General features: G+C 48.1%; 1 protein-coding gene across 1 annotated transcript in view; it reads right to left on the bottom strand.

Annotated features, from left to right (window-relative positions):
* Positions 1–20615, bottom strand: part of hmcn1 (hemicentin 1) — a 183495-nt gene that overhangs the window by 8839 nt on the left and 154041 nt on the right. Inside the window, exons 84-96 of the mRNA XM_084163907.1 lie at positions 19947–20117; positions 19464–19634; positions 15129–15299; positions 14876–15022; positions 14492–14629; positions 14193–14314; positions 13690–13927; positions 9322–9384; positions 8958–9077; positions 8312–8446; positions 7029–7142; positions 6552–6677; positions 6271–6399 (exon numbers count right to left, since the gene is read on the bottom strand). Coding sequence (XP_084020033.1) covers positions 6271–6399; positions 6552–6677; positions 7029–7142; positions 8312–8446; positions 8958–9077; positions 9322–9384; positions 13690–13927; positions 14193–14314; positions 14492–14629; positions 14876–15022; positions 15129–15299; positions 19464–19634; positions 19947–20117 — 1845 coding nt within the window. The remainder of the gene's footprint in view (positions 1–6270; positions 6400–6551; positions 6678–7028; positions 7143–8311; positions 8447–8957; positions 9078–9321; positions 9385–13689; positions 13928–14192; positions 14315–14491; positions 14630–14875; positions 15023–15128; positions 15300–19463; positions 19635–19946; positions 20118–20615) is intronic.

Here is a 20615-nt window from a genome sequence, read left to right as displayed (position 1 = left end):
GCGATAGACCTCCAGGCAGGAGCTGCGCTCCCACGGAGCCATGTGTATCCTCTGTCTCAGGAGGAGAAGAAAGCTATGGAGATTTACATAGACGAATCGCTGAGACAAGGATACATACGGCCTTCCACTTCCCCCGCGTCCTCGAGTTTCTTTTTCGTGAAGAAAAAGGATGGTGGTTTGCGCCCGTGCATCGATTACCGTGGTCTCAATCAGATTACGGTGAAGTATAGTTATCCACTCCCGCTGATTGCGACCATGACTGAGTCGTTGCATGGGGCGCGTTTCTTCACGAAATTAGATCTCAGGAGCGCGTACAACTTGGTGCGCATCAGGGAGGGTGATGAATGGAAAACAGCCTTTAGTACCACCTCGGGCCATTACGAGTATCTGGTCATGCCATACGGGTTGATGAATGCTCCGTCAGTTTTCCAATCATTTGTGGATGAGATCTTCAGGGACATGCAGGGGCAGGGGGTGGTGGTGTACATTGATGACATTCTCGTGTACTCACCTACCCGTGTCGAGCATGTGGCCCTGGTGCGCAGAGTGTTGCGGAGGCTGGTGGAGCACGACCTGTATGTGAAGGCAGAGAAGTGTCTGTTTTTCCAGGAGTCGGTCTCCTTTTTGGGTTATCAGTTGTCTGCGTCAGGGGTGAAGATGGAGGTAGACCGGGTGTCGGCCGTGCGTAATTGGCAAACACCAACCACTGTGAAGGAGGTGCAGCAGTTTTTGGGGTTTGCAAATTACTACAGGAGGTTTATCCGGGGTTTTGGACAGGTGGCAGCTCCCATCACGTCTCTGTTGAAGGGGGGTCCGGTGCGTCTGCAGTGGTCGGCCGAGGCGGACAGGGCGTTTGGGAGGCTGAAGGACCTGTTTACCTCGGCCCCGGTGCTGGCGCATCCGGATCCCTCTTTGCCGTTCCAGGTAGAGGTGGACGCGTCGGAGGCCGGTTTAGGAGCCGTGCTTTCACAACGGTCTGGCGCGCCACCTAAACTCCGCCCCTGTGCTTTTTATTCTAAGAAGCTCAGTCCGGCGGAGCGGAACTATGACGTAGGGGACAGGGAGCTGTTAGCCGTGGTACAGGCTCTAAAGGTGTGGAGGCACTGGCTTGAGGGGGCTCAACACCCTTTCCTCATTTTGACGGACCACCGTAACCTGGAGTACATCCGGGCGGCGAGGAGGCTGAACCCTCGTCAGGCAAGATGGAGTATGTTCTTGACCAGGTTTACTTTTAAGATCACGTACATCCCTGGGTCACAGAATGGCAAGGCAGATGCGCTGTCTCGGCGGTATGACACGGAGGAGAGGTCCGTGGAGCCCACTCCCATACTGCCTGAGTCGTGTCTGGTGGCGCCGGTAGTGTGGGAGGTCGATGCTGAACTCGAGCGGGCGTTACGCACCGACCCTAGTCCACCACAGTGCCCGGAGGGTCGGAAGTACGTTCCGCTCGAGGTTCGGGATCGATTGATCTATTGGGCTCACACGTCACCCTCCTCTGGACATCCGGGTATCGGCCGGACAGTGCACTGTCTTAGTGCCAAGTACTGGTGGCCCACGTTGGCAAGGGATGTGAGGGTTTATGTTTCCTCCTGCTCGGTGTGCGCCCAGTGTAAGGCGCCTAGACATCTACCTAGGGGTAAGTTGCTACCCCTGCCCGTTCCACAACGACCATGGTCCCACCTCTCAGTGGACTTTATAACAGACCTTCCCCTCTCCCAAGGGAATACTACCATCCTGGTCGTTGTGGACCGGTTCTCTAAGGCCTGTCGTTTGCTCCCCATGCCGGGTCTTCCTACTGCCCTGCAAACTGCCGAGGCACTGTTTACCCATGTGTTCCGGCACTACGGGGTACCCGAGGACATTGTGGCTGATCGGGGTCCCCAATTCACCTCCAGAGTCTGGAGAGCGTTTATGGAGCGGTTGGGGGTCTCGGTGAGCCTCACCTCGGGTTACCACCCGGAGAGTAATGGGCAGGTGGAACGCGTAAACCAGGATGTGGGTAGGTTTCTCAGAACATACTGCCAGGACCGGCCGGAGGAGTGGTCAAGGTACGTTCCCTGGGCCGAGATGGCCCAGAATTCCCTACGCCATTCCTCCACTAACCTAACTCCATTTCAATGTGTGTTAGGTTACCAGCCGGTTCTGGCACCCTGGCAGCAGAGCCAGATCGAGGCTCCTGCGGTGGATGAGTGGGCGCGGCGCTCGGAGGAGACTTGGAACGCTGCACACGTCCACCTGCAGCGGGCCCTCCGACGTCAGAAGGCGAGCGCTGATCTCCACCGCAGTGAGGCACCGGTGTACGCACCTGGTGATCGAGTCTGGCTCTCTACCAGAAACCTGCCCCTCCGCCTGCCCTGTCGGAAACTGGGTCGGCGGTTTGTAGGGCCATTTAAAGTCCTGAGAAGGTTGAACGAGGTATGTTATAGATTACAGCTACCTGTGGAGTATAAGTGTATTAACCCCTCGTTCCATGTGTCCCTTCTCAGGCCGGTGGTAGCGGGCCCACTCCAAGAAAATGAGATCTTGGAGACTCCTCCGCCCCCGTTGGACATCGAGGGGGCACCGGCGTACTCCGTGAGATCCATCTTGGATTCGAGACGTCGGATGGGGGGTCTCCAGTATCTAGTGGAGTGGGAGGGGTACGGTCCGGAGGAGCGGTGCTGGGTGCCGAGGAGAGACATTTTGGACCCGTCGCTCCTGACGGAATTCCATCGGGGGCATCCGACGCGCCCTGCTCCGCGTCCTCCTGGTCGTCCCCGAGGCCGGAGTCGGCGCACGTCTGGAGCCGCGCGTCAAGGGGGGGGTACTGTCACGGTTTCGGCCGAGGCTGCCTCTCTCCCTTGTTCGGGCAGGTTTCGGCGTTCGTCATCTCCGGAATTCTAGCTGCCACCGCTATATGTTTCATGTTCGTTTGCTTTTGTCTGTTTGTTTCCACACCTGTTTCTGTTTTGGCGTAATTAGTGTCCTATAAGTTTCTCGTTGTGTTTGTCTAGTGTTGTGTGTAATTATTTCCGTCAGTATTGTGTTTTGCTCGGTTGAGCTTATTCTCCACTGTGCTGGAGCATTTTCGCACCTGTGTGTGCACAGTTACATTTTTGTCGCACCTGTTTGTGCGCAATTACCTTTCGCCTTCGTGCGTGTTTTTTCGCTTTCGGGCTAAGTTGTCCTGTTGCCTTAGTTTGGCCAGTAATACAGCCTTTGGAACATTCAGTCTGAGTCCTGCGTTTGATTCCTACATTACACCTACAACACGCCCTGACAATCTGTTGGAGCGGTATGCAAATTGGAGTGGGTCTAGGGTTTCTGGGATAATGGTGTTGATGTGAACCATGACCAGCCTTTCAAAGCACTTCATGGCTACAGACGTAAGTGCTAGGGGTCGATAGTCATTTAGGCAGGTTACCTTAGTGTTGGGCACAGGGACTATGGTGGTCTGCTTGAAACATGTTGGTATTACAGACTCCGACAGGGAGAGGTTGAAAATGTCAGTGAAGACAAATGCCAGTTGGTCAGCGCATGCTCAGAGTACACGTCCTGGTAATCTGTCTGGCCCTGCAGCCTTGTGAATGTTGACCTGTTTAAAGGTCTTACTCACATCGGCTACGGAGAGCGTGATCACACAGTCGTCCGGAACAGCTGATGCTCTCATGCATGTTTCAGTGTTACTTGCCTCGAAGCAAGCATAGAAGTAATTTAGCTCGTCTGGTAGGCTCGTGTCACTGGGCAGCTCGCGGTTGTGCTTCCCTTTGTAGTCTGTAATAGTTTGCAAGCCCTGCCACATCCGACGAGCGTCGGAGCCGGTGTAGTACGATTCAATCTTAGTCCTGTATTGATGCTTTGCCTGTTTGATGGTTCGTCGGAGGGCATAGCGGGATTTCTTATAAGCTTCTTGGTTAGAGTCCCGCTCCTTGAAAGCGGCAGCTCTACCCTTTAGCTCAGTGCAGATGTTGCCTGTAATCCATGGCTTCTGGTTGGGGTATGTACTGTGGTGACAACATCATCGATGCACTTATTGATGAAGCCAGTGAACAATGTGGTATACTCCTCAATGACATCGAAAGAATCCCGGAACATATTCCAGTCTGTGCTAGCAAAACAGTCCTGCACCTTAGCATCTGCTTCATCTGACCACTTTTTTATTGACCGAGTCACTGATGCTTCCTGCTTTAGTTTTTGCTTGTAAGCAGGATAGAATTATGGTCAGATTTGCTAAATGGAGGGCGAGGGAGAGCTTTGTACGCGTCTCTGTGTGTGTAGTAAAGGTGGTCTAGAGTTTTTTCCCTCTGGTTGCACATTTAACATGCTGGTAGAAATGAGGTAAAACGGATTTAAGTTTCCCAGCATTAAAGTTCCCGGCCACTAGGAGTGCCGCCTCTGGATGAGCGTTTTCCTGTTTGCTTATGGCCGTAAACAGTTCATTGAGTGTGGTCTTAGTGCTCAAGGATGATCAATGGAAACAGGATGCACCTGAGCTCAATTTCGAGTCTCATAGCAAAGGGTCTGAATACTTATGTAAATAAGGTATTTCTGTTTTTTATTTTTAATACATTTGCAAACGTTTCTAAAAACCTGTTTTCGCTTTGTCATTATGGGGTATTGTGTGTAGATGGATTAAATCAATACAAATCTCATCAATTTTAGAAGAAGGCTGTAACGTAACAAAATGTGGAAAAAGTAAAGGGGTCTGAATACTTTCTGAATGCACTGTATGACAATACATATCATGTCCCTAAGGCATGAGGGACCTTACAGGTAATTGTATGTGTGGGGTACAGAGATGGGGTAGTCATTTAAAAATCATGTTAAATACTATTATAGCACACAGAGTCCATGAAGTGTATTAAGCTTAAAAGTCTAAAAGTGGCTTTGAACTTTTTCAATGAGAGAATGAATACATTACATCTCACACCAAACAAGAATGCTTGAATGAAATACAATCGAAGGGCTCTATTCAATCTGTATCGCTGAATCGTTACAAATTGTGCGCTAGACATTTGAAGGTAATTTTCTATTGAGTCGACATATGCAGCGTTTACCGTGAATGCAATCTCCGCTAAAGTGGGAACATTGCCTTTAAATTCCAATCACGCTGTAACGCGGAACTTGCGCGATACGGATTGCATAAAGCCCTACATCTGTATATATTTTAAATATATACTTTTTCAGGTTTGCCAAATAGTCTCTTAACTCACTATGGTGCTCAGTTAAAATGTTGCCACTTGAAATTTAAATGCAACATACTGTTTATCCAATTTGATGCAACAAAATGTTCAAATTGTACAGGTAGGTAGGTACAGAGTAGACATCAGTGTCCAGTGTTGATGATGTCACAGGGGGTACGGACAGAGACAGTGAGTTACATTACAAAGCATAGCGACCCCAGGTCGGGTGCAACCCAGAGTGAAAGGTCAAAAGGTCAAAGGTGTAAGAGTGACAGAGCCAAGAGGGAGAGAGAGGTGCTAGCCTTGTGACGACAGACAGACAGTTTAATGACAGGTCCCTTTCCTTCCTCCTTACCTTGCTGTTAACCCTGTGTTTATGTGTTCACACTCTAACTACACATCCACTCAGTACCAAGTGCTCATCTTCTTTTTACGATAGTAAGGGATTTCCACAGAAGACAACAATTCTTTAGCCACATTAGCATTAGAAAGGCGGAGGGAGGATGTGATGCCACAGCTGGCTGGGGTATTACTGCAGCTTTGAGCAGGGACTGGGAGAGAGAGGTAGAGATGGAGGGAGAGAGATGGAGAGAGAGAGTTGGAGGGAGAGAGATGGAGGGAGGGGGAGAGATGGAGGGAAGGGGAGAGATGGAGAGATGGAGAGAGGGGGAGAGATGGAGGGAGGGGGAGAGATGGAGGGAGATGGAGGGAGAGAGATGGAGTGAGGGAGATGGAGGGAGGGAGAGAGATGGAGGGAGGGAGAGAGATGGAGGGAGGGATGGAGGGAGGGAGAGAGAGAGATGGAGGGAGAGAGAGAGATGGAGGGAGAGTGGGAGAGAGATGGAGGGAGGGAGGGAGAGAGATGGAGGGAGAGAGATGGAGGGAGATGGAGGGAGAGAGATGGAGGGAGAGAGATGGAGGGAGAGAGAGAGATGGAGGGAGAGAGAGAGAGAGAGGGAGAGAGAAGAGAGGTATGCGTGCAGAAGCAGGGAATCTGAGGCCCGGGGAGAGGTGTAGTGGGTGAGGGGATAGGGTAGTGGGTGAGGGTTAGTGGGGTAGTGGGTGAGGGTAGTGGGTGACGGGGTTTGGGGGTAGAGGGGGTACGTACCCACACAGGGACGTCCTACACCCTGAGAGCGATAGCCCCTGGGGCAGGTACAATGGTAGCTGCCTCTTCTGTTCTCACAGATCTGGTTGTATCTGCACTGGTGGGTCCCGTCTCTGCATTCATCTATATCTACAGGGAGAAGCCTTTTCTTTAAACATTTAGAGTATGTTATACTCAGATCTACTGGACACAGAATCCTCCTTTCAGTTTTGAATAGTGTCTTAAGAAGTGGTGTAAGGGTGAGGTATGAAGGGGCTGATGCCCAGTTCTGGCACGCTTACCCACACACGTCCCGTTGGCACCTTTGGTCATGCCAGCAGGGCACAGGTCAATACAGCTGTAGCTTCCCCGCATGTTCTTACACTGCTGGTCTGAACGACACACCCTTTGTCTGCACTCATTTATGTCTGAGGAAAGAGAGAGGGCGAGAGAGAGAGAGAGGGCGAGAGAGAGAGAGAGAGAGAGAGGGCGAGAGAGAGAGAGAGAGAGAGATAGAGAGAGAGAGAGAGAGAGAGGGCGAGAGAGAGAGAGAGAGAGGGCGAGAGAGAGAGAGAGGGCGAGAGAGAGAGAGAGGGCGAGAGAGAGAGAGAGGGCAAGAGAGAGAGAGAGAGAGAGAGAGAGAGAGAGAGAGAGAGAGAGAGAGGGCAAGAGAGAGAGAGGGCGAGAGCGAGAGAGAAAAAGGTCAGGTCCAGAACTGAAACCATCAAAAACCTTTCCAGACTATTGTGTCGACCCAATCTGTAGTGTACTGTGCTCACCTATACAGCGGCGGTTCCTGAGTTGGTACCCGGGCTCACAGGCACAGCGGTAGCTACCGATGGTGTTCAGACAGTGCTGGTTACACGGGTTAGACTCCTGGCACTCATTAATATCTTGAAAATGAACCAAAATCAAATAATACAATTACAGCTTGGAAATAGCTTTATACATACATAGGGCTGTGGCAGTCATGTTGTCACGCAAAAGACTGCCCGTCTCACGGCAATTGAACGTTTCCACACATAAACACGTTTACCATCTCCAGGCCTCAATGCATAAAAGCTGCTGATGCGCGCTTTAAGAACATCTACATTTAAAAAAGTATAATAAATAAATTGAATATACACCATCACAATAAATCCCTTTTTTATTTTAGGCGGTCTAAAGAAACATTATGATATGAAGAAAATGTATTTCAGAAGAACAGAATATGAGTTGGCCTACTGTATGTTATCTGGCTATGCTCCATGCCATAGGCTGTATGATTGTTCATTTAGCTGACAAGATATGCTTAAGTCCCATGCCATTATTTTATATTATATGATTTTATAGTAAGAAGATTATAATTGAACTTAGTTGAATAAAATATAAATATTTTTTTTCCCATTCCGGAGGAGTGTGTGCATGTGAAGTGGCTATATTGAGTGTAAAAGTGATCATTTGAAACAGGCCCTATACACTAGATTTAGAGTTATTTGGCAACTTTAGTTGTGAATGATACAAACCTTAAAATGCCTTAGAAATCCAAACATACACAGAACTATAGTGAGGTGAGGTGAGTTTTAAAAGCACATCCTGTTTGATGTGATTTTCCATAACATTTGCATTGATGTCAGAGTGGTTAGAGGGACAATAGAGCCCTGAGTACCAGGCCATTAGCGACCTGATGGTTAGAGGGACAATAGAGCCCTGAGTACCAGGCCATTAGCGACCTGATGGTTAGAGGGACAATAGAGCCCTGAGTACCAGGCCATTAGCGACCTGATGGTTAGAGGGACAATAGAGCCCTGAGTACCAGGCCATTAGCGACCTGATGGTTAGAGGGACAATAGAGCCCCGAGTACCAGGCCATTAGCGACCTGATGATCGTTAGCAAGTTGGGTACTACCAACGCATGTCCAGAGATTACCGTGACTCAACCGTCACATAGAATTTTACTGCGGTCATGACTCATGACTGCCGGTGTGACGGTAATGCGGTCACCACAACAGCCCTACATAGTAATGACACTTAATATACTGTATTAGCTACTGACAATCTTCAAAATGGAAATGAGTGTAACCTTTGCAACTGTGTCCATCGGCGGTCCTTCTAAAGCCCCGCCCACAGCGCATCACACAGCGGTAAGAGCCAATGGTGTTCTCACAGTCCTCCCCGTCATGGCACATGTGCCCGCCCAGAGAACACTCATCAATGTCTGAGAACATAGAGAGAGGGGGAATCATTAGACATTAAGTCTTTAAACAAAGGCAGGGATTCTATGCGAGTAAAGGTGGTTGTACGGAGGAATGAAATAGGTATTTGTTTTTCAGTATACATAGGGCTGGATTCAATCCGTATCACAGATGTATCGCGGAAGATCCGCTTTATAGCTCCATTGAAATTTAAAGGCAATTTTCCCGCATTCGCGGAGGCTGCATTCACAGTAAACGCTGCATAGGTCGGCTCAATTGGAAATTACCTTTACATTTTTACACGGATCTCCCGCGATACGGATTGAATCCAGCCCATAGTTTGTGTATGTGTGTGTGTGTGTGTGTGTGTGTGTGTGTGTGTGTGTGTGTGTGTGTGTGTGTGTGTGTGTGGCGTGTGTGTGTGTGTGTGTGTGTGTGTGTGTGTGTGTGTGTGTGTGTGTGTGTGTGTGTGTGTGTGTGTGTGTGTGTGTGTGTGGCGTGTGTGTGTGTGTGTGTGTGTGTGTGTGTGTGTACCCTGGCAGGTCCTGCCGTCAGCTGAGATGGTGAGTCCTCGGGGACAGGAGCAATAGTAGGTTCCCATGGCATTGTGACAGACGTGAGAACACGGGTTCCTCTCCTTACACTCGTCCTCATCTGAATCACAACACAAACAATAACAATGTTATACTCAACGTGGGTATTGACATGAGCTAGGACTGATAGTCTGCCATTTACTGTTTTAAATAATGTTTCTTATCGTTTCTCAAGACAAATTGTGAATTTAAGTGAATCTCCACTGAACATAACAACGTCAACTGCTCCAGCCTGAACAGAGGTGTGGACAAACTCCCCATGTTGAGAAGACAGACTACCAAAATAAGAGGATTGTCATGATTACCTGCACAGTAGGGTCCTGCAGGGTCCAGCCTGAAGCCATGGGGACACTGGTTACTACGATCACCTGACAATATGGATAAGGTTGTTACGTTAGAGAGAGAGATAGAGAGAGAGAGATCGATATATACACTACATGTATGTGGACACCTTCAAACTAGTGGATTTGGCTATTTCAGCCACACCCGTCGCTGACAGGTGTATAAAATTGAGCACACAGCCATGCAATCTCCATAGACAACCATTGGCAGTAGAATGGCCTGTACTGAAGAGCTCAGTGACTTTCAACATGGCACCGTCATAGGATGCCACCTTTCCAACAAGTCAGTTTGTCAAATTTCTGCCCTGCTAGAGCTGCCCCGGTCAACTGTAAGTGCTGCTATTGTGAAGTGGAAACGCTATGTAGTGTATAGATACTGTATACACTGAATGTACAAAACATTAGGAACAGTCTATGTCTTTCCATGACATAGATTGACCAGGTGAAAGCTATGATCCCTTATTAATGTCACTTGTTAAATCCACTTCAATCAGTGTAGATGAAGGGGAGGAGACAGGTTAAAGAAGGATTTTTAAGCTTTGAGACAATAGAGACATGGATTGTGTATGTGTGCCATTCAGAGGGTGAATGGGCAAGACAAAAGCTTTAAGTGTCTTTGAACAGGATATGGTAGTAGGTGCCAGGCGCACCGATTTGAGTGTGTCAAGAACTGCAACGCTGCTGGGTTTTTCACGCTCAGCAGTTTCCCATGTGTATCAAGAATGGTCCACCAACCAAAGGACATCCAGCCAACTTGACACAATTGTGGGAAGCATTGGAGTAAACATGGGCCAGCATCCCTGTGGAATGCTTTCGACACCTTGTACAGTCCATGCCCCGACGAATTGAGGCTGTTCTGAGGGCAAAAGGGGCGGAGCAACTAAATAATAGGAAGGTACAGTATATACAGTTGAAGTCGGAAGTGTACATACACCTTAGCCAACTACATTTAAACTCAGTTTTTCAAAATTCCTGACATTTAATCCTAGTAAAAATTCCCTGTCTTAGGTCAGTTAGGATCACCACTTTATTTTAAGAATGTGAAATGTCAGAACAATAATAGAGAGAATGATTTATTTCAGCTTTTCTTTCTTTCATCACATTCCCAGTGGGTCAGAAGTTTACATACACTCAATTAGTACAGTGAGGGAAAAAAGTATTTGATCCCCTGCTGATTTTGTACTTGTGCCCACTGACAAAGAAATGATAAGTCTATAATTTTAATGGTAGGTTTATTTGAACAGTGAGAGACAGAATAACAACAAAAAAATCCAGAAAAACGCATGTCAAAAATGTTATAAATTGATTTGCATTTTAATGAGGGAAATAAGTATTTGACCCCCTCTCAATCAGAAAGATTTCTGGCTCCCAGGTGTCTTTTATACAGGTAACGAGCTGAGATTAGGAGCACACTCTTAAAGGGAGTGCTCCTAATCTCAGTTTGTTACCTGTATAAAAGACACCTGTCCACAGAAGCAATCAATCAATCAGATTCCAAACTCTCCACCATGGCCAAGACCGAAGAGCTCTCCAAGGATGTCAGGGACAAGATTGTAGACCTACACAAGGCTGGAATGGGCTACAAGACCATCGCCAAGCAGCTTGGTGAGAAGGTGACAACAGTTGGCGTGATTATTCGCAAATGGAAGAAACACAAAAACACTGTCAATCTCCCTCGGCCTGGGGCTCCATGCAAGATCTCACCTCGTGGAGTTGCAATGATCATGAGAATGGTGAGGAATCAGCCCAGAACTACACAGGAGGATCTTGGTAACACACTACGCCGTGAAGGACTGAAATCCTGCAGCGCCCGCAAGGTCCCCCTGCTCAAGAAAGCACATATACAGGCCCGTCTGAAGTTTGCCAATGAACATCTGAATGATTCAGAGGAGAACTGGGTGAAAGTGTTGTGGTCAGATGAGACCAAAATCGAGCTCTTTGGCATCAACTCAACTCGCCGTGTTTGGAGGAGGAGGAATGCTGCCTATGACCCCAAGAACACCATCCCCACCGTCAAACATGGAGGTGGAAACATTGTGCTTTGGGGGTGTTTTTCTGCTAAGGGGACAGGACTACTTCACCGCATCAAAGGGACGATGGCCGGCGCCATGTACCATCAAATCTTGGGTGAGAACCTCCTTCCCTCAGCCAGGGCATTGAAAATGGGTCGTGGATGGGTATTCCAGCATGACAATGACCCAAAACACACGGCCAAGGCAACAAAGGAGTGGCTCAAGAAGAAGCTCATTAAGGTCCTGGAGGGGCCTAGCCAATCTCCAGACCTTAATCCCATAGAAAATCTGTGGAGGGAGCTGAAGGTTCGAGTTGCCAAACGTCAGGCTCAAAACCTTAATGACTTGGAGAAGATCTGCAAAGAGGAGTGGGACAAAATCCCTCCTGAGATGTGTGCAAACCTGGTGGCCAACTATAAGAAACGTCTGAACTCTGTGATTGCCAACAAGGGTTTTGCCACCAAGTACTAAGTCGTGTTTTGCATTACTTATTTCCCTCATTAAAATGCAAATCAATTTATAACATTTTTGACATGCGTTTTTCTGGATTTATTTGTTGTTATTCTGTCTCTCACTGTTCAAATAATCCTAGCATTAAAATTATAGACTGATCATGTCTTTGTCAGTGGGCAAACGTACAAAATCAGCAGGGGATCAAATACTTTTTTCCCTCACTGTATTTGGTAGCATTGCCTTTAAATTGTTTAACTTGGGTCAAACGTTTTGGGTATTCCCCAAGCTTCCCACAATAAGTTGGGTGAATTTTGGCCCATTCCTCCTGACAGAGCTGGTGTAACTGGTCGTGGTCCTCTGTAGCTCAGCTGGTAGAGCACGGCGCTTGGAACGCCAAGGTAGTGGGTTCGATCCCCGGGACCACCCATACACAAAAAATGTATGCACGCATGACTGTAAGTCGCTTTGGATAAAAGCGTCTGCTAAATGGCATATTAAAAAAAATAAAAATAATAACTGAGTCAGGTTTGTAGGCCTCCTTGCTCGCACACGCTTTTTCAGTTTTTTTTTCTTTTCGTTTTTTCTGCTAGTTCTGCCCACAAATGTTCTATAGGATTGACGTCAGGGCTTTGTGATGGCCACTCCAATACCTTGACTTTGTTGTCCTTAAGCCATTTTGCCACAACTTTGGAAGTATGCTTGGGGTCATTTGGAAGACCCATTTGCGACCAAGCTTTAACTTCCTGACTGATGTCTTGAGATTTTGCTTCAATATATCCACATAATTTTCCTTCCTCATGATGCCATCTATTTTGTGAAGTGCACCAGTCCCTCCTGCAGCAAAGCACCCCCACAGGATGATGCTGCCACCCCCGTGCTTCACGGTTGGGATGGTGTTCTTCGGCTTGCAAACAACTTCCTTTTTCCTCCAAACATAACGATGGTCATTATGGCCAAACAGTTCTATTTTTGTTTCATCAGACCAGAGGACATTTCTCCAAAAAGTACAATCTTTGTCCCCTTGTGCAGTTTCAAACCGTAGTCTGGCTTTTTTATGGCAGTTTTGGAACAGTGGCTTCTTCCTTGCTGAGCGGCCTTTCAGGTTATGTCGATATAGAACTCGTTTTACTGTGGATATAGATACTTTTGTACCTGTTTCCTCCAGCATCTTCGCAAGGTCCTTTGCTGTTGTTCTGGGATTTATTTGCACTTTTCGCACCAAAGTATGTTCATCTCTAGGAGACAGAACGTGTCTCCTTCATGAGCGGTATGACGGCTGCGTGGTCCCATGATGTTTATACTTGCGTACTATTGTTTGTACAGATGAACGTGGTACCTTCAGGCGTTTGGAAATTGCTCCCAAGGATGAATCAGACTTGTGGAGGTCTACAATTTGTTTTCTGAGGTCTTGGCTTATTTCTTTTGATTTTCCCATGGTGTCAAGCAAAGAGGCACTGAGTTTGAAGGTAGGCCTTGAAATACATCCACAGGTACACCTCCAATTGACTCAAATGATGTTAATTAGCCTATCAGAAGCTTCTAAAGCCATGACATCATTTTCTGGAATTTTCCAAGCTGTTTAAAGGCACAGTCAACTTAGTAAACTTCTGACCCACTGGAATTGTGATACAGTGAATTATAAATTAAATAATCTGTCTGTAAACAATTGTTGGAAAAATTACTTGTGTCATGCACAAAGTAGATGTCCTAACCGACTTGCCAAAACTATAGTTTGTTAACAAGAAATTTGTGGAGTGGTTGAAAAACGAGTTTTCTAATGACTCCAACCTAAGTGTATGTAAACATCCGACTTCAACTGTAAATATATATAGATAGAGAGAGAAATACAAGGACTTTAAAGTCTCACCCTTGGCGATGGTGGCGTGGATCTTGTATTCCAGGACCTCCTCTAGGGGATGGTAGTGGGCGCTGATGGCCGAGGCATGGAGCGTCTCCACCAGGTACGGCATCTTTCCCTTGTCAGGGTCGTAGGTGATGGTGTGGTTCCAGGAGTAGGGCACACTGACCCGGTCAATACTGAACATCCGGGTGGATAGAGCATACAGCTGGCCTGGACCAGTCTGAATGTAGTCCTCTGTGTAGTCCTGGGTCAGATGAACAACAGCCAGCATGGGTAAGCCTTAGCCAACAAGTAAGTCATTTAAACTGTTTGATCGTGATCTGTAGTGTGGTTATCATAGTTTGTCATTATAGGCCAAACTTGAGATCTGTGTATGTTACTCAAAGATAATCTACAGCAAAGATTTAAGTTACACTTCAGATCTCAAATAAGGACTTTCCCTATGCGAGGGTGATAATATGGGGTGTGTACGGTATGTGTAATAAGTCTGGCGCTGTGTGCTCTGTTACCTTGACGCTAATGGCAGCATTAGATGGCAGCTGCAGGATGTGTCCATTCAGCACGATATCCAATAGCAGTGCTCCGTCTGAGTCCAGCCCCCTAGCCACATGGGTCATCCGCAGGATCTCACCTGGTGGACAAAGATGACGCTTTATAATGACTGAAACCCTTTATTCTCTGGTCTCTATGGTAATACCTGTTATCCCATCTGGTGATATTAGTTGACACACACACACACACACACACAAGCATGCACACACAACGCACACAACACACACACACAGATCCAAACTCTTCCTCTTCTCACCTGTGGCGAACTCCACCTGTGTCTCCCGTCTGAAGACTCCTCCGGTCAGAGAGTAGCCGTTCACCGCCTCCCCTAGCTCCTGAGCTGTGGTCCAGTAGATGGGGTTCAGGATGGAGATCAGCTTCCTCATAGCTGGGCCTGCATGGGGTCAACAGGTGAGGTCAGGTCAGGGGTCATTCAAGAAGACTTTGATTTGAAACAGGGTGATTCCTTTGAACTGGGGTCAATTAGTGCAGCACTTGCCTACGTGACAAAATAAACCTGAATCTGTTATCTCATCTGTGCTTGGAAACAACTACACCCTGCATCTTTATATACTTAACATACCATAGATAATCTACAGGGTACATATTGAACTCAATGTCATAATGCCTATTAACTAACCCAGGCTCCGGGGCACATTGGAGATGGTGGCTTGTATAACTCTGCCTCCTGACTGGTTGTCAGAGATGGTGGCGTTGAGGATGGCGATTCCAAACTCCACGTCGTTAATGTTCCCTATGATGCCACCTCTCGCCTTCTGAGGCCCGCCTGGGAGACGAGAGAGAGAACAGGTTTAGTGCACACACAGGCACGCATATGCCAAACACACACATGCCATGCCATGCACACACACACACTATTCCACACACCTTACCTGGACACGCTTGGCCGTTACACCTGGACAGCTGGTTGGAGTCTCCTGGGCAGGGGCGGCCCTCGTTGCTAGGCGACGGGTTATTACAGAGTCTGTCTCGAGTTCTCTCTCCGCCCGCACAGGAGGCGGAGCATTCTCCCCAGGGCTGCCACGCTCCCCAATTGCCATCCACTGCCAAAAACACACACATACATATAAAAATACACAACAGTGATGACAGAGCATGCGCGCACGCGCACGCGCACACACACACGCTTACTTAAGGTAGTCCGTTGTATCCGATGATGACTTCCACTACTGCTTGTGGGTTCACTGATGACTGTACAATCCGAGGCGGGATGCGCACAAAGGCCTGTCCCGTTGAGGCCGGTGCAGGCATGGTCATATGCCTTCTCTGTCGCTTAGCCAGGCTACGTTCAGTCCTTTTTTTCCTCGGCCAACTGCACTCCGCAGCAACAGTCTGGAGGGAGGCAGGGTTTATCCCACACTTCTTTAGTGATGTCTTCAGTTTGTCCTTTAGCTGCTTTTTTTCTGCCCACCTGCAGAGAGACGGCCCAGTTGTAGTGAGAGAGACTGAATTTGTTTAGAAGACGGCCCAGTTGTAGTGAGAGAGACTGAATTTGTTTAGAAGACGGCCCAGTTGTAGTGAGAGAGACTGAATTTGTTTAGAAGACGGCCCAGTTGTAGTGAGAGAGACTGAATTTGTTTAGAAGACGGCCCAGTTGTAGTGAGAGAGAATGAATTTGTTTAGAAGACGGCCCAGTTGTAGTGAGAGAGACTGAATTTGTTTAGAAGACGGCCCAGTTGTAGTGAGAGAGACTGAATTTGTTTAGAAGACGGCCCAGTTGTAGTGAGAGAGACTGAATTTGTTTAGAAGACGGCCCAGTTGTAGTGAGAGAGACTGAATTTGTTTAGAAGACGGCCCAGTTGTAGTGAGAGAGACTGAATTTGTTTAGAAGACGGCCCAGTTGTAGCTGTCCGTACAGCCTCTTTCGTGGCAGGCGATCCTCTGGTACCCGGATGGCATGGCGGGGCCATCTAAGCTGGTGGTATGTGATGGACACCTCAATGCTCCTGCATTTGGTTCTTTGTAGGATCTCTAAGTGCGGAACACGGTCCTGCCAGGTCACTTTAAAAATGCGCTGGAGGCCTTTTATGTCAAAGGACTCCAGTTGTTCTAAGTGTCGGCTGTAAACTGTCCATGTTTCACATCCATAAAGGAGTGTAGATACACACACTGCCTGATAGACAGCAACTTTGGTGTTTAGGTGCAGGTTGCTGTTGTTAAAAAACCTCTTCCTTAGCCGTTCGAGGAGGAGGCCTGTTTGACCCGATTCTGGATATCCTGGTCGATGTTGCAGTCTTCCGAGAGGATGCTTCCAGGATATTTAGAGTGTGGTACAATGGCCAGGGAGGAGTCTGAGATGGAGAATGTGTTTCAGGTGGAGGATCAGATGATCACTGACATAGGACCTCTGTTTGGGATGTAAACAGACAGCTCCATTCTGCTGTATGCTCTCACAGCTGCTGTGAGGGTGGCTTGTAGAGCTTCTGGGGTATGTGCCACAAAAGTGCAATCATCCGCGTACTGGAGCTCAAGTACGCATTCAGATTTGAGCTTTGTGTCAGCTTGGAGCCTCCTAATGTTGAAGAGGTTCCCGTCCAATCTGAAGTCCAGGGTCACCCCACTCTCTGTTTCAATGTGCTTGTGCAGGAGTGTTGTGACACACCCTTGACTCACACCAGTGCCAACTTCAAAGGGTTCAGACTGCTGACTGCCAACTGTTACTCTGGCCACCATCCCCTCATGGAACTGTCCACCATCCCCTCATGGAACTGTCCACCATCCCTTCATGGAACTGTCCACCATCCCTTCATGGAACTGTCCACCATCCCCTCATGGAACTGTCCACCATCCCTTCATGGAACTGTCCACCATCCCTTCATGGAACTGTCCACCATCCCCTCATGGAACTGTCCACCATCCCTTCATGGAACTGTCCACCATCCCCTCATGGAACTGTCCACCATCCCCTCATGGAACTGTCCACCATCCCTTCATGGAACTGTCCACCATCCCTTCATGGAACTGTCCACCATCCCCTCATGGAACTGTCCACCATCCCCTCATGGAACTGTCCACCATCCCTTCATGGAACTGTCTACCATCCCTTCATGGAACTGTCCACCATCCCTTCATGGAACTGTCCACCATCCCCTCATGGAACTGTCCACCATCCCTTCATGGAACTGTCCACCATCCCTTCATGGAACTGTCCACCATCCCCTCATGGAACTGTCCACCATCCCCTCATGGAACTGTCCACCATTCTCTCATGGAACTGTCCACCATCCCTTCATGGAACTGTCCACCATCCCTTCATTGAACTGTCCACCATCCCCTCATGGAACTGTCCACCATCCCCTCATGGAACTGTCCACCATCCCTTCATGGAACTGTCCACCATCCCTTCATGGAACTGTCCACCATCCCCTCATGGAACTGTCCACCATCCCTTCATGGAACTGTCCACCATCCCCTCATGGAACTGTCCACCATCCCCTCATGGAACTGTCCATCATCCCGTCATGTTCACAAATTTCCCAGGGCAGCCATGCTGCAGGAGGACCTTCCAAAGGAGATAACGGTGTACTGTGTTGAAGGCTTTGGAGAGGTCCACAAAGGCCATGAACAGGTCTTGTTTCTGTTCACTGCACTTTTCCTGCAGTTGGTGTGGACTGAAGATCATGTCCACCGTGCTTCTGTTCTTTCTGAAGCCACACTGGGACTCCGGTAGCAGGTCAGTGATGATGTTGATGAGTCTGCGGAGCATAATCTTCGCCAGGACTTTGCCAGCAACTGCATGGAGGGATATGCCCCTGCTGTTGCAGCAGATGGGATTTGTTCCCCTTGTTTTTGTATATGGAGACAATGTTTGTATCCCTCCATTGATGGGGGCTGCTCTCTTGTCTCCATATCTCAGAGATGAACAGGCGAACTGCTCTGGTACAGAGATAGCCTCCCTGTTTTAGGATCTCAGCAGGGATGGAGTCAGGTCCAGGAGTTTTGTTGTTCTTCAGTGGCCTGAGGGAGGTGCAGACCTCAGAAAAGGTGGGTGGGAGAGTAAGGCTCTGGATGGTGGGCAGGGTTTAAGGGCTCCTCCAGACTGAGTAGTCAACTGGGTACAGCTGGTTTAAGAAGGCTTCAAAGTGTTCACTCCACCTCTGGACTATCTTAGTTTGGTCCTTTATGAGCGTGGACCCATCTGCACTTCTGAGGGGACAGAGAGACCAACTTCATGGGCCGTGGGTGGTCTTCAGGGCATCATAAATGTTGTACATGTCATATCTGCCCGCACAAGATTGGATTTCTTGTGCTTTGGAGATCCACCACTCATTTTGTAGATGTCGTAGAGCAATCTGTGCCCCCCTCTGCTGCTCTTGCCATTGCTTTTTGAGGGCCTCAGACGTTGTTGAGTGTGGCTTTATGTACCTTGTGTATGCTGACAGTAGGGTGGAGGTGTACGTGGACTTTTCATTGAACCAGTCGTGATGTTTCTTGCTGCTGTAGCCGACGGAATGGGCCGCTGACTCGTAGAGTGATGTCCTCAGGGGGGACCATTTGTCGTCAATCGGACCCCTCCGCATTCAGGAGAGTCTCAATGTTCTCTAGTTTTTCCTGCTAGAGAGCGACATAGGTTGTTACATGCCTCTGTTACCTGAAGTCGAGCACGATGCAGACTTTTCTGGTGGACTTATTGAGGCGGATGGCTGGGCAAACCTTCATTCTGAGCTTGGTTAAGATCATCCGATGATCTGTCCAGCACTCCGCTCTTCCCATGGCTCACGTAATGAGGACATCCTTGATATCAGAGCGCCTGACAATCACGTAGTCTATGAGGTGCCCGTGCTTTGATCAAGTAGTCTATGAGGTGCCAGTCTCTCCCCACTTTTGCGTTGAAGTCACCCAATAACAAGATTTTGTCATTTGTGGGTACTCTGTGGAGGGCCTTGTCCAGCGTCTTGGAAAAGTGGTCTTGGAAATACACTTGGAAAGTATTTCAAAATACTAAAATACACTGACTCAAATACATCCCCATGCATTTACCCCATGTATTTTTAAATAGTATTTGAAATAAGCATTTGAAAATACTTTCAAATACAATTTGGTCGACTATTTGGTTTTTACAAATAACCATTCAAATACTCAAATAAAACTACTTGTTTAGGGTTGTGTATTTGAAAATACTAAAATACACAGAAAAAAAAGTATTTAAATAAGAAATACTCAAATACACATGCATTTGAACCCAGGTCTGCCACACACACACTTACCAGGGCAGTTGGCTGTGCTACACCTCTGGATCTGTGAGTCTGCCCCGGCACATGCTCTGCCCCCATTGGCTGGTCTGGGGTTGTCACATGTTCTGTAGCGCTTCATCTGTCCTCCATTACACGTCCTGCTGCAGCTGCCCCAACTACTCCACAGACCCCAGTTACCATGAACTAATAGGGTGAGGTAAGGAGAGAGAGAGAGAGAGAGAGAGAGAGAGAGAGAGAGAGAGAGAGAGAGAGAGAGAGAGAGAGAGAGAGAGAGAGAGAGAGAGAGAGAGAGAGAGAGAGAGAGAGAGAGAGAGAGAGAGAGAGAGAGAGAGAGAGAGAGAGAGAGAGAGAGAGAGAGAGAGAGAGAGAGATGCATCTCAGTCAGTACACACAAAATGTCTGCAACACTTGATCAATGCAACTCACTGTAGATGAGACAGATGAACCAGGTGAGATAAGAGTTACTGTAAGAGGAGTAAGGATGTCACGACTCACCAGGGCACGGATCACTGTTGCAGAAGTCGATGTGCACGTCGTTACCCTCACACTGCCTGCCCCTGTGCTGGGGGGCGGGGCTGGCACAGAGGCGTGTCCGTTGTCTGGTTCCTCCCCCACAGGAGACACTGCAGGCCCCCCAGCTCACCCACGAAGACCACTTCCCATCCACTAGAGGGCAAGAGTCAGAATCAGGCCCAATCCCAAATCAACCCCTCGCCCCTACACTCTAAACACTAGCCCTTACACCCCTAAACACTAGCCCCTACACTCTAAACACTAGCCCTTACACCCCTAAACACTAGCCCCTACACTCTAAACACTAGCCCCTACACTCTAAACACTAGCCCCTACACTCTAAACACTAGCCCCTACACTCTAAACACTAGCCCCTACACTCTAAACAATAGCCCCTACACCCCTAAACACTAGCCCCTACACTCTAAACACTAGCCCTTACACCCCTAAACACTTGAGTTCTGAAAACATTTGATAGGTATAAGCAATCTGGTAGTAGTCCCACCACCTTTCACTCTTATCGGCCAGGTGAAAAAGAGTACAGCTCATCTTAAACTACAGCAGCACTGTCCCTGTCCACCTTTAATTCCCACACCATTTACCAGGACAGTGTCTTAGTTCCCACACCCCTTACCAGGACAGTGTCTTAGT

The sequence above is a fragment of the Coregonus lavaretus genome (assembly GCF_964263955.1).
Source record: "Coregonus lavaretus genome assembly, chromosome: 6".
Taxonomy (NCBI): domain Eukaryota; kingdom Metazoa; phylum Chordata; class Actinopteri; order Salmoniformes; family Salmonidae; genus Coregonus; species Coregonus lavaretus.
This window is presented reverse-complemented; position numbering and strand designations above follow the sequence as displayed.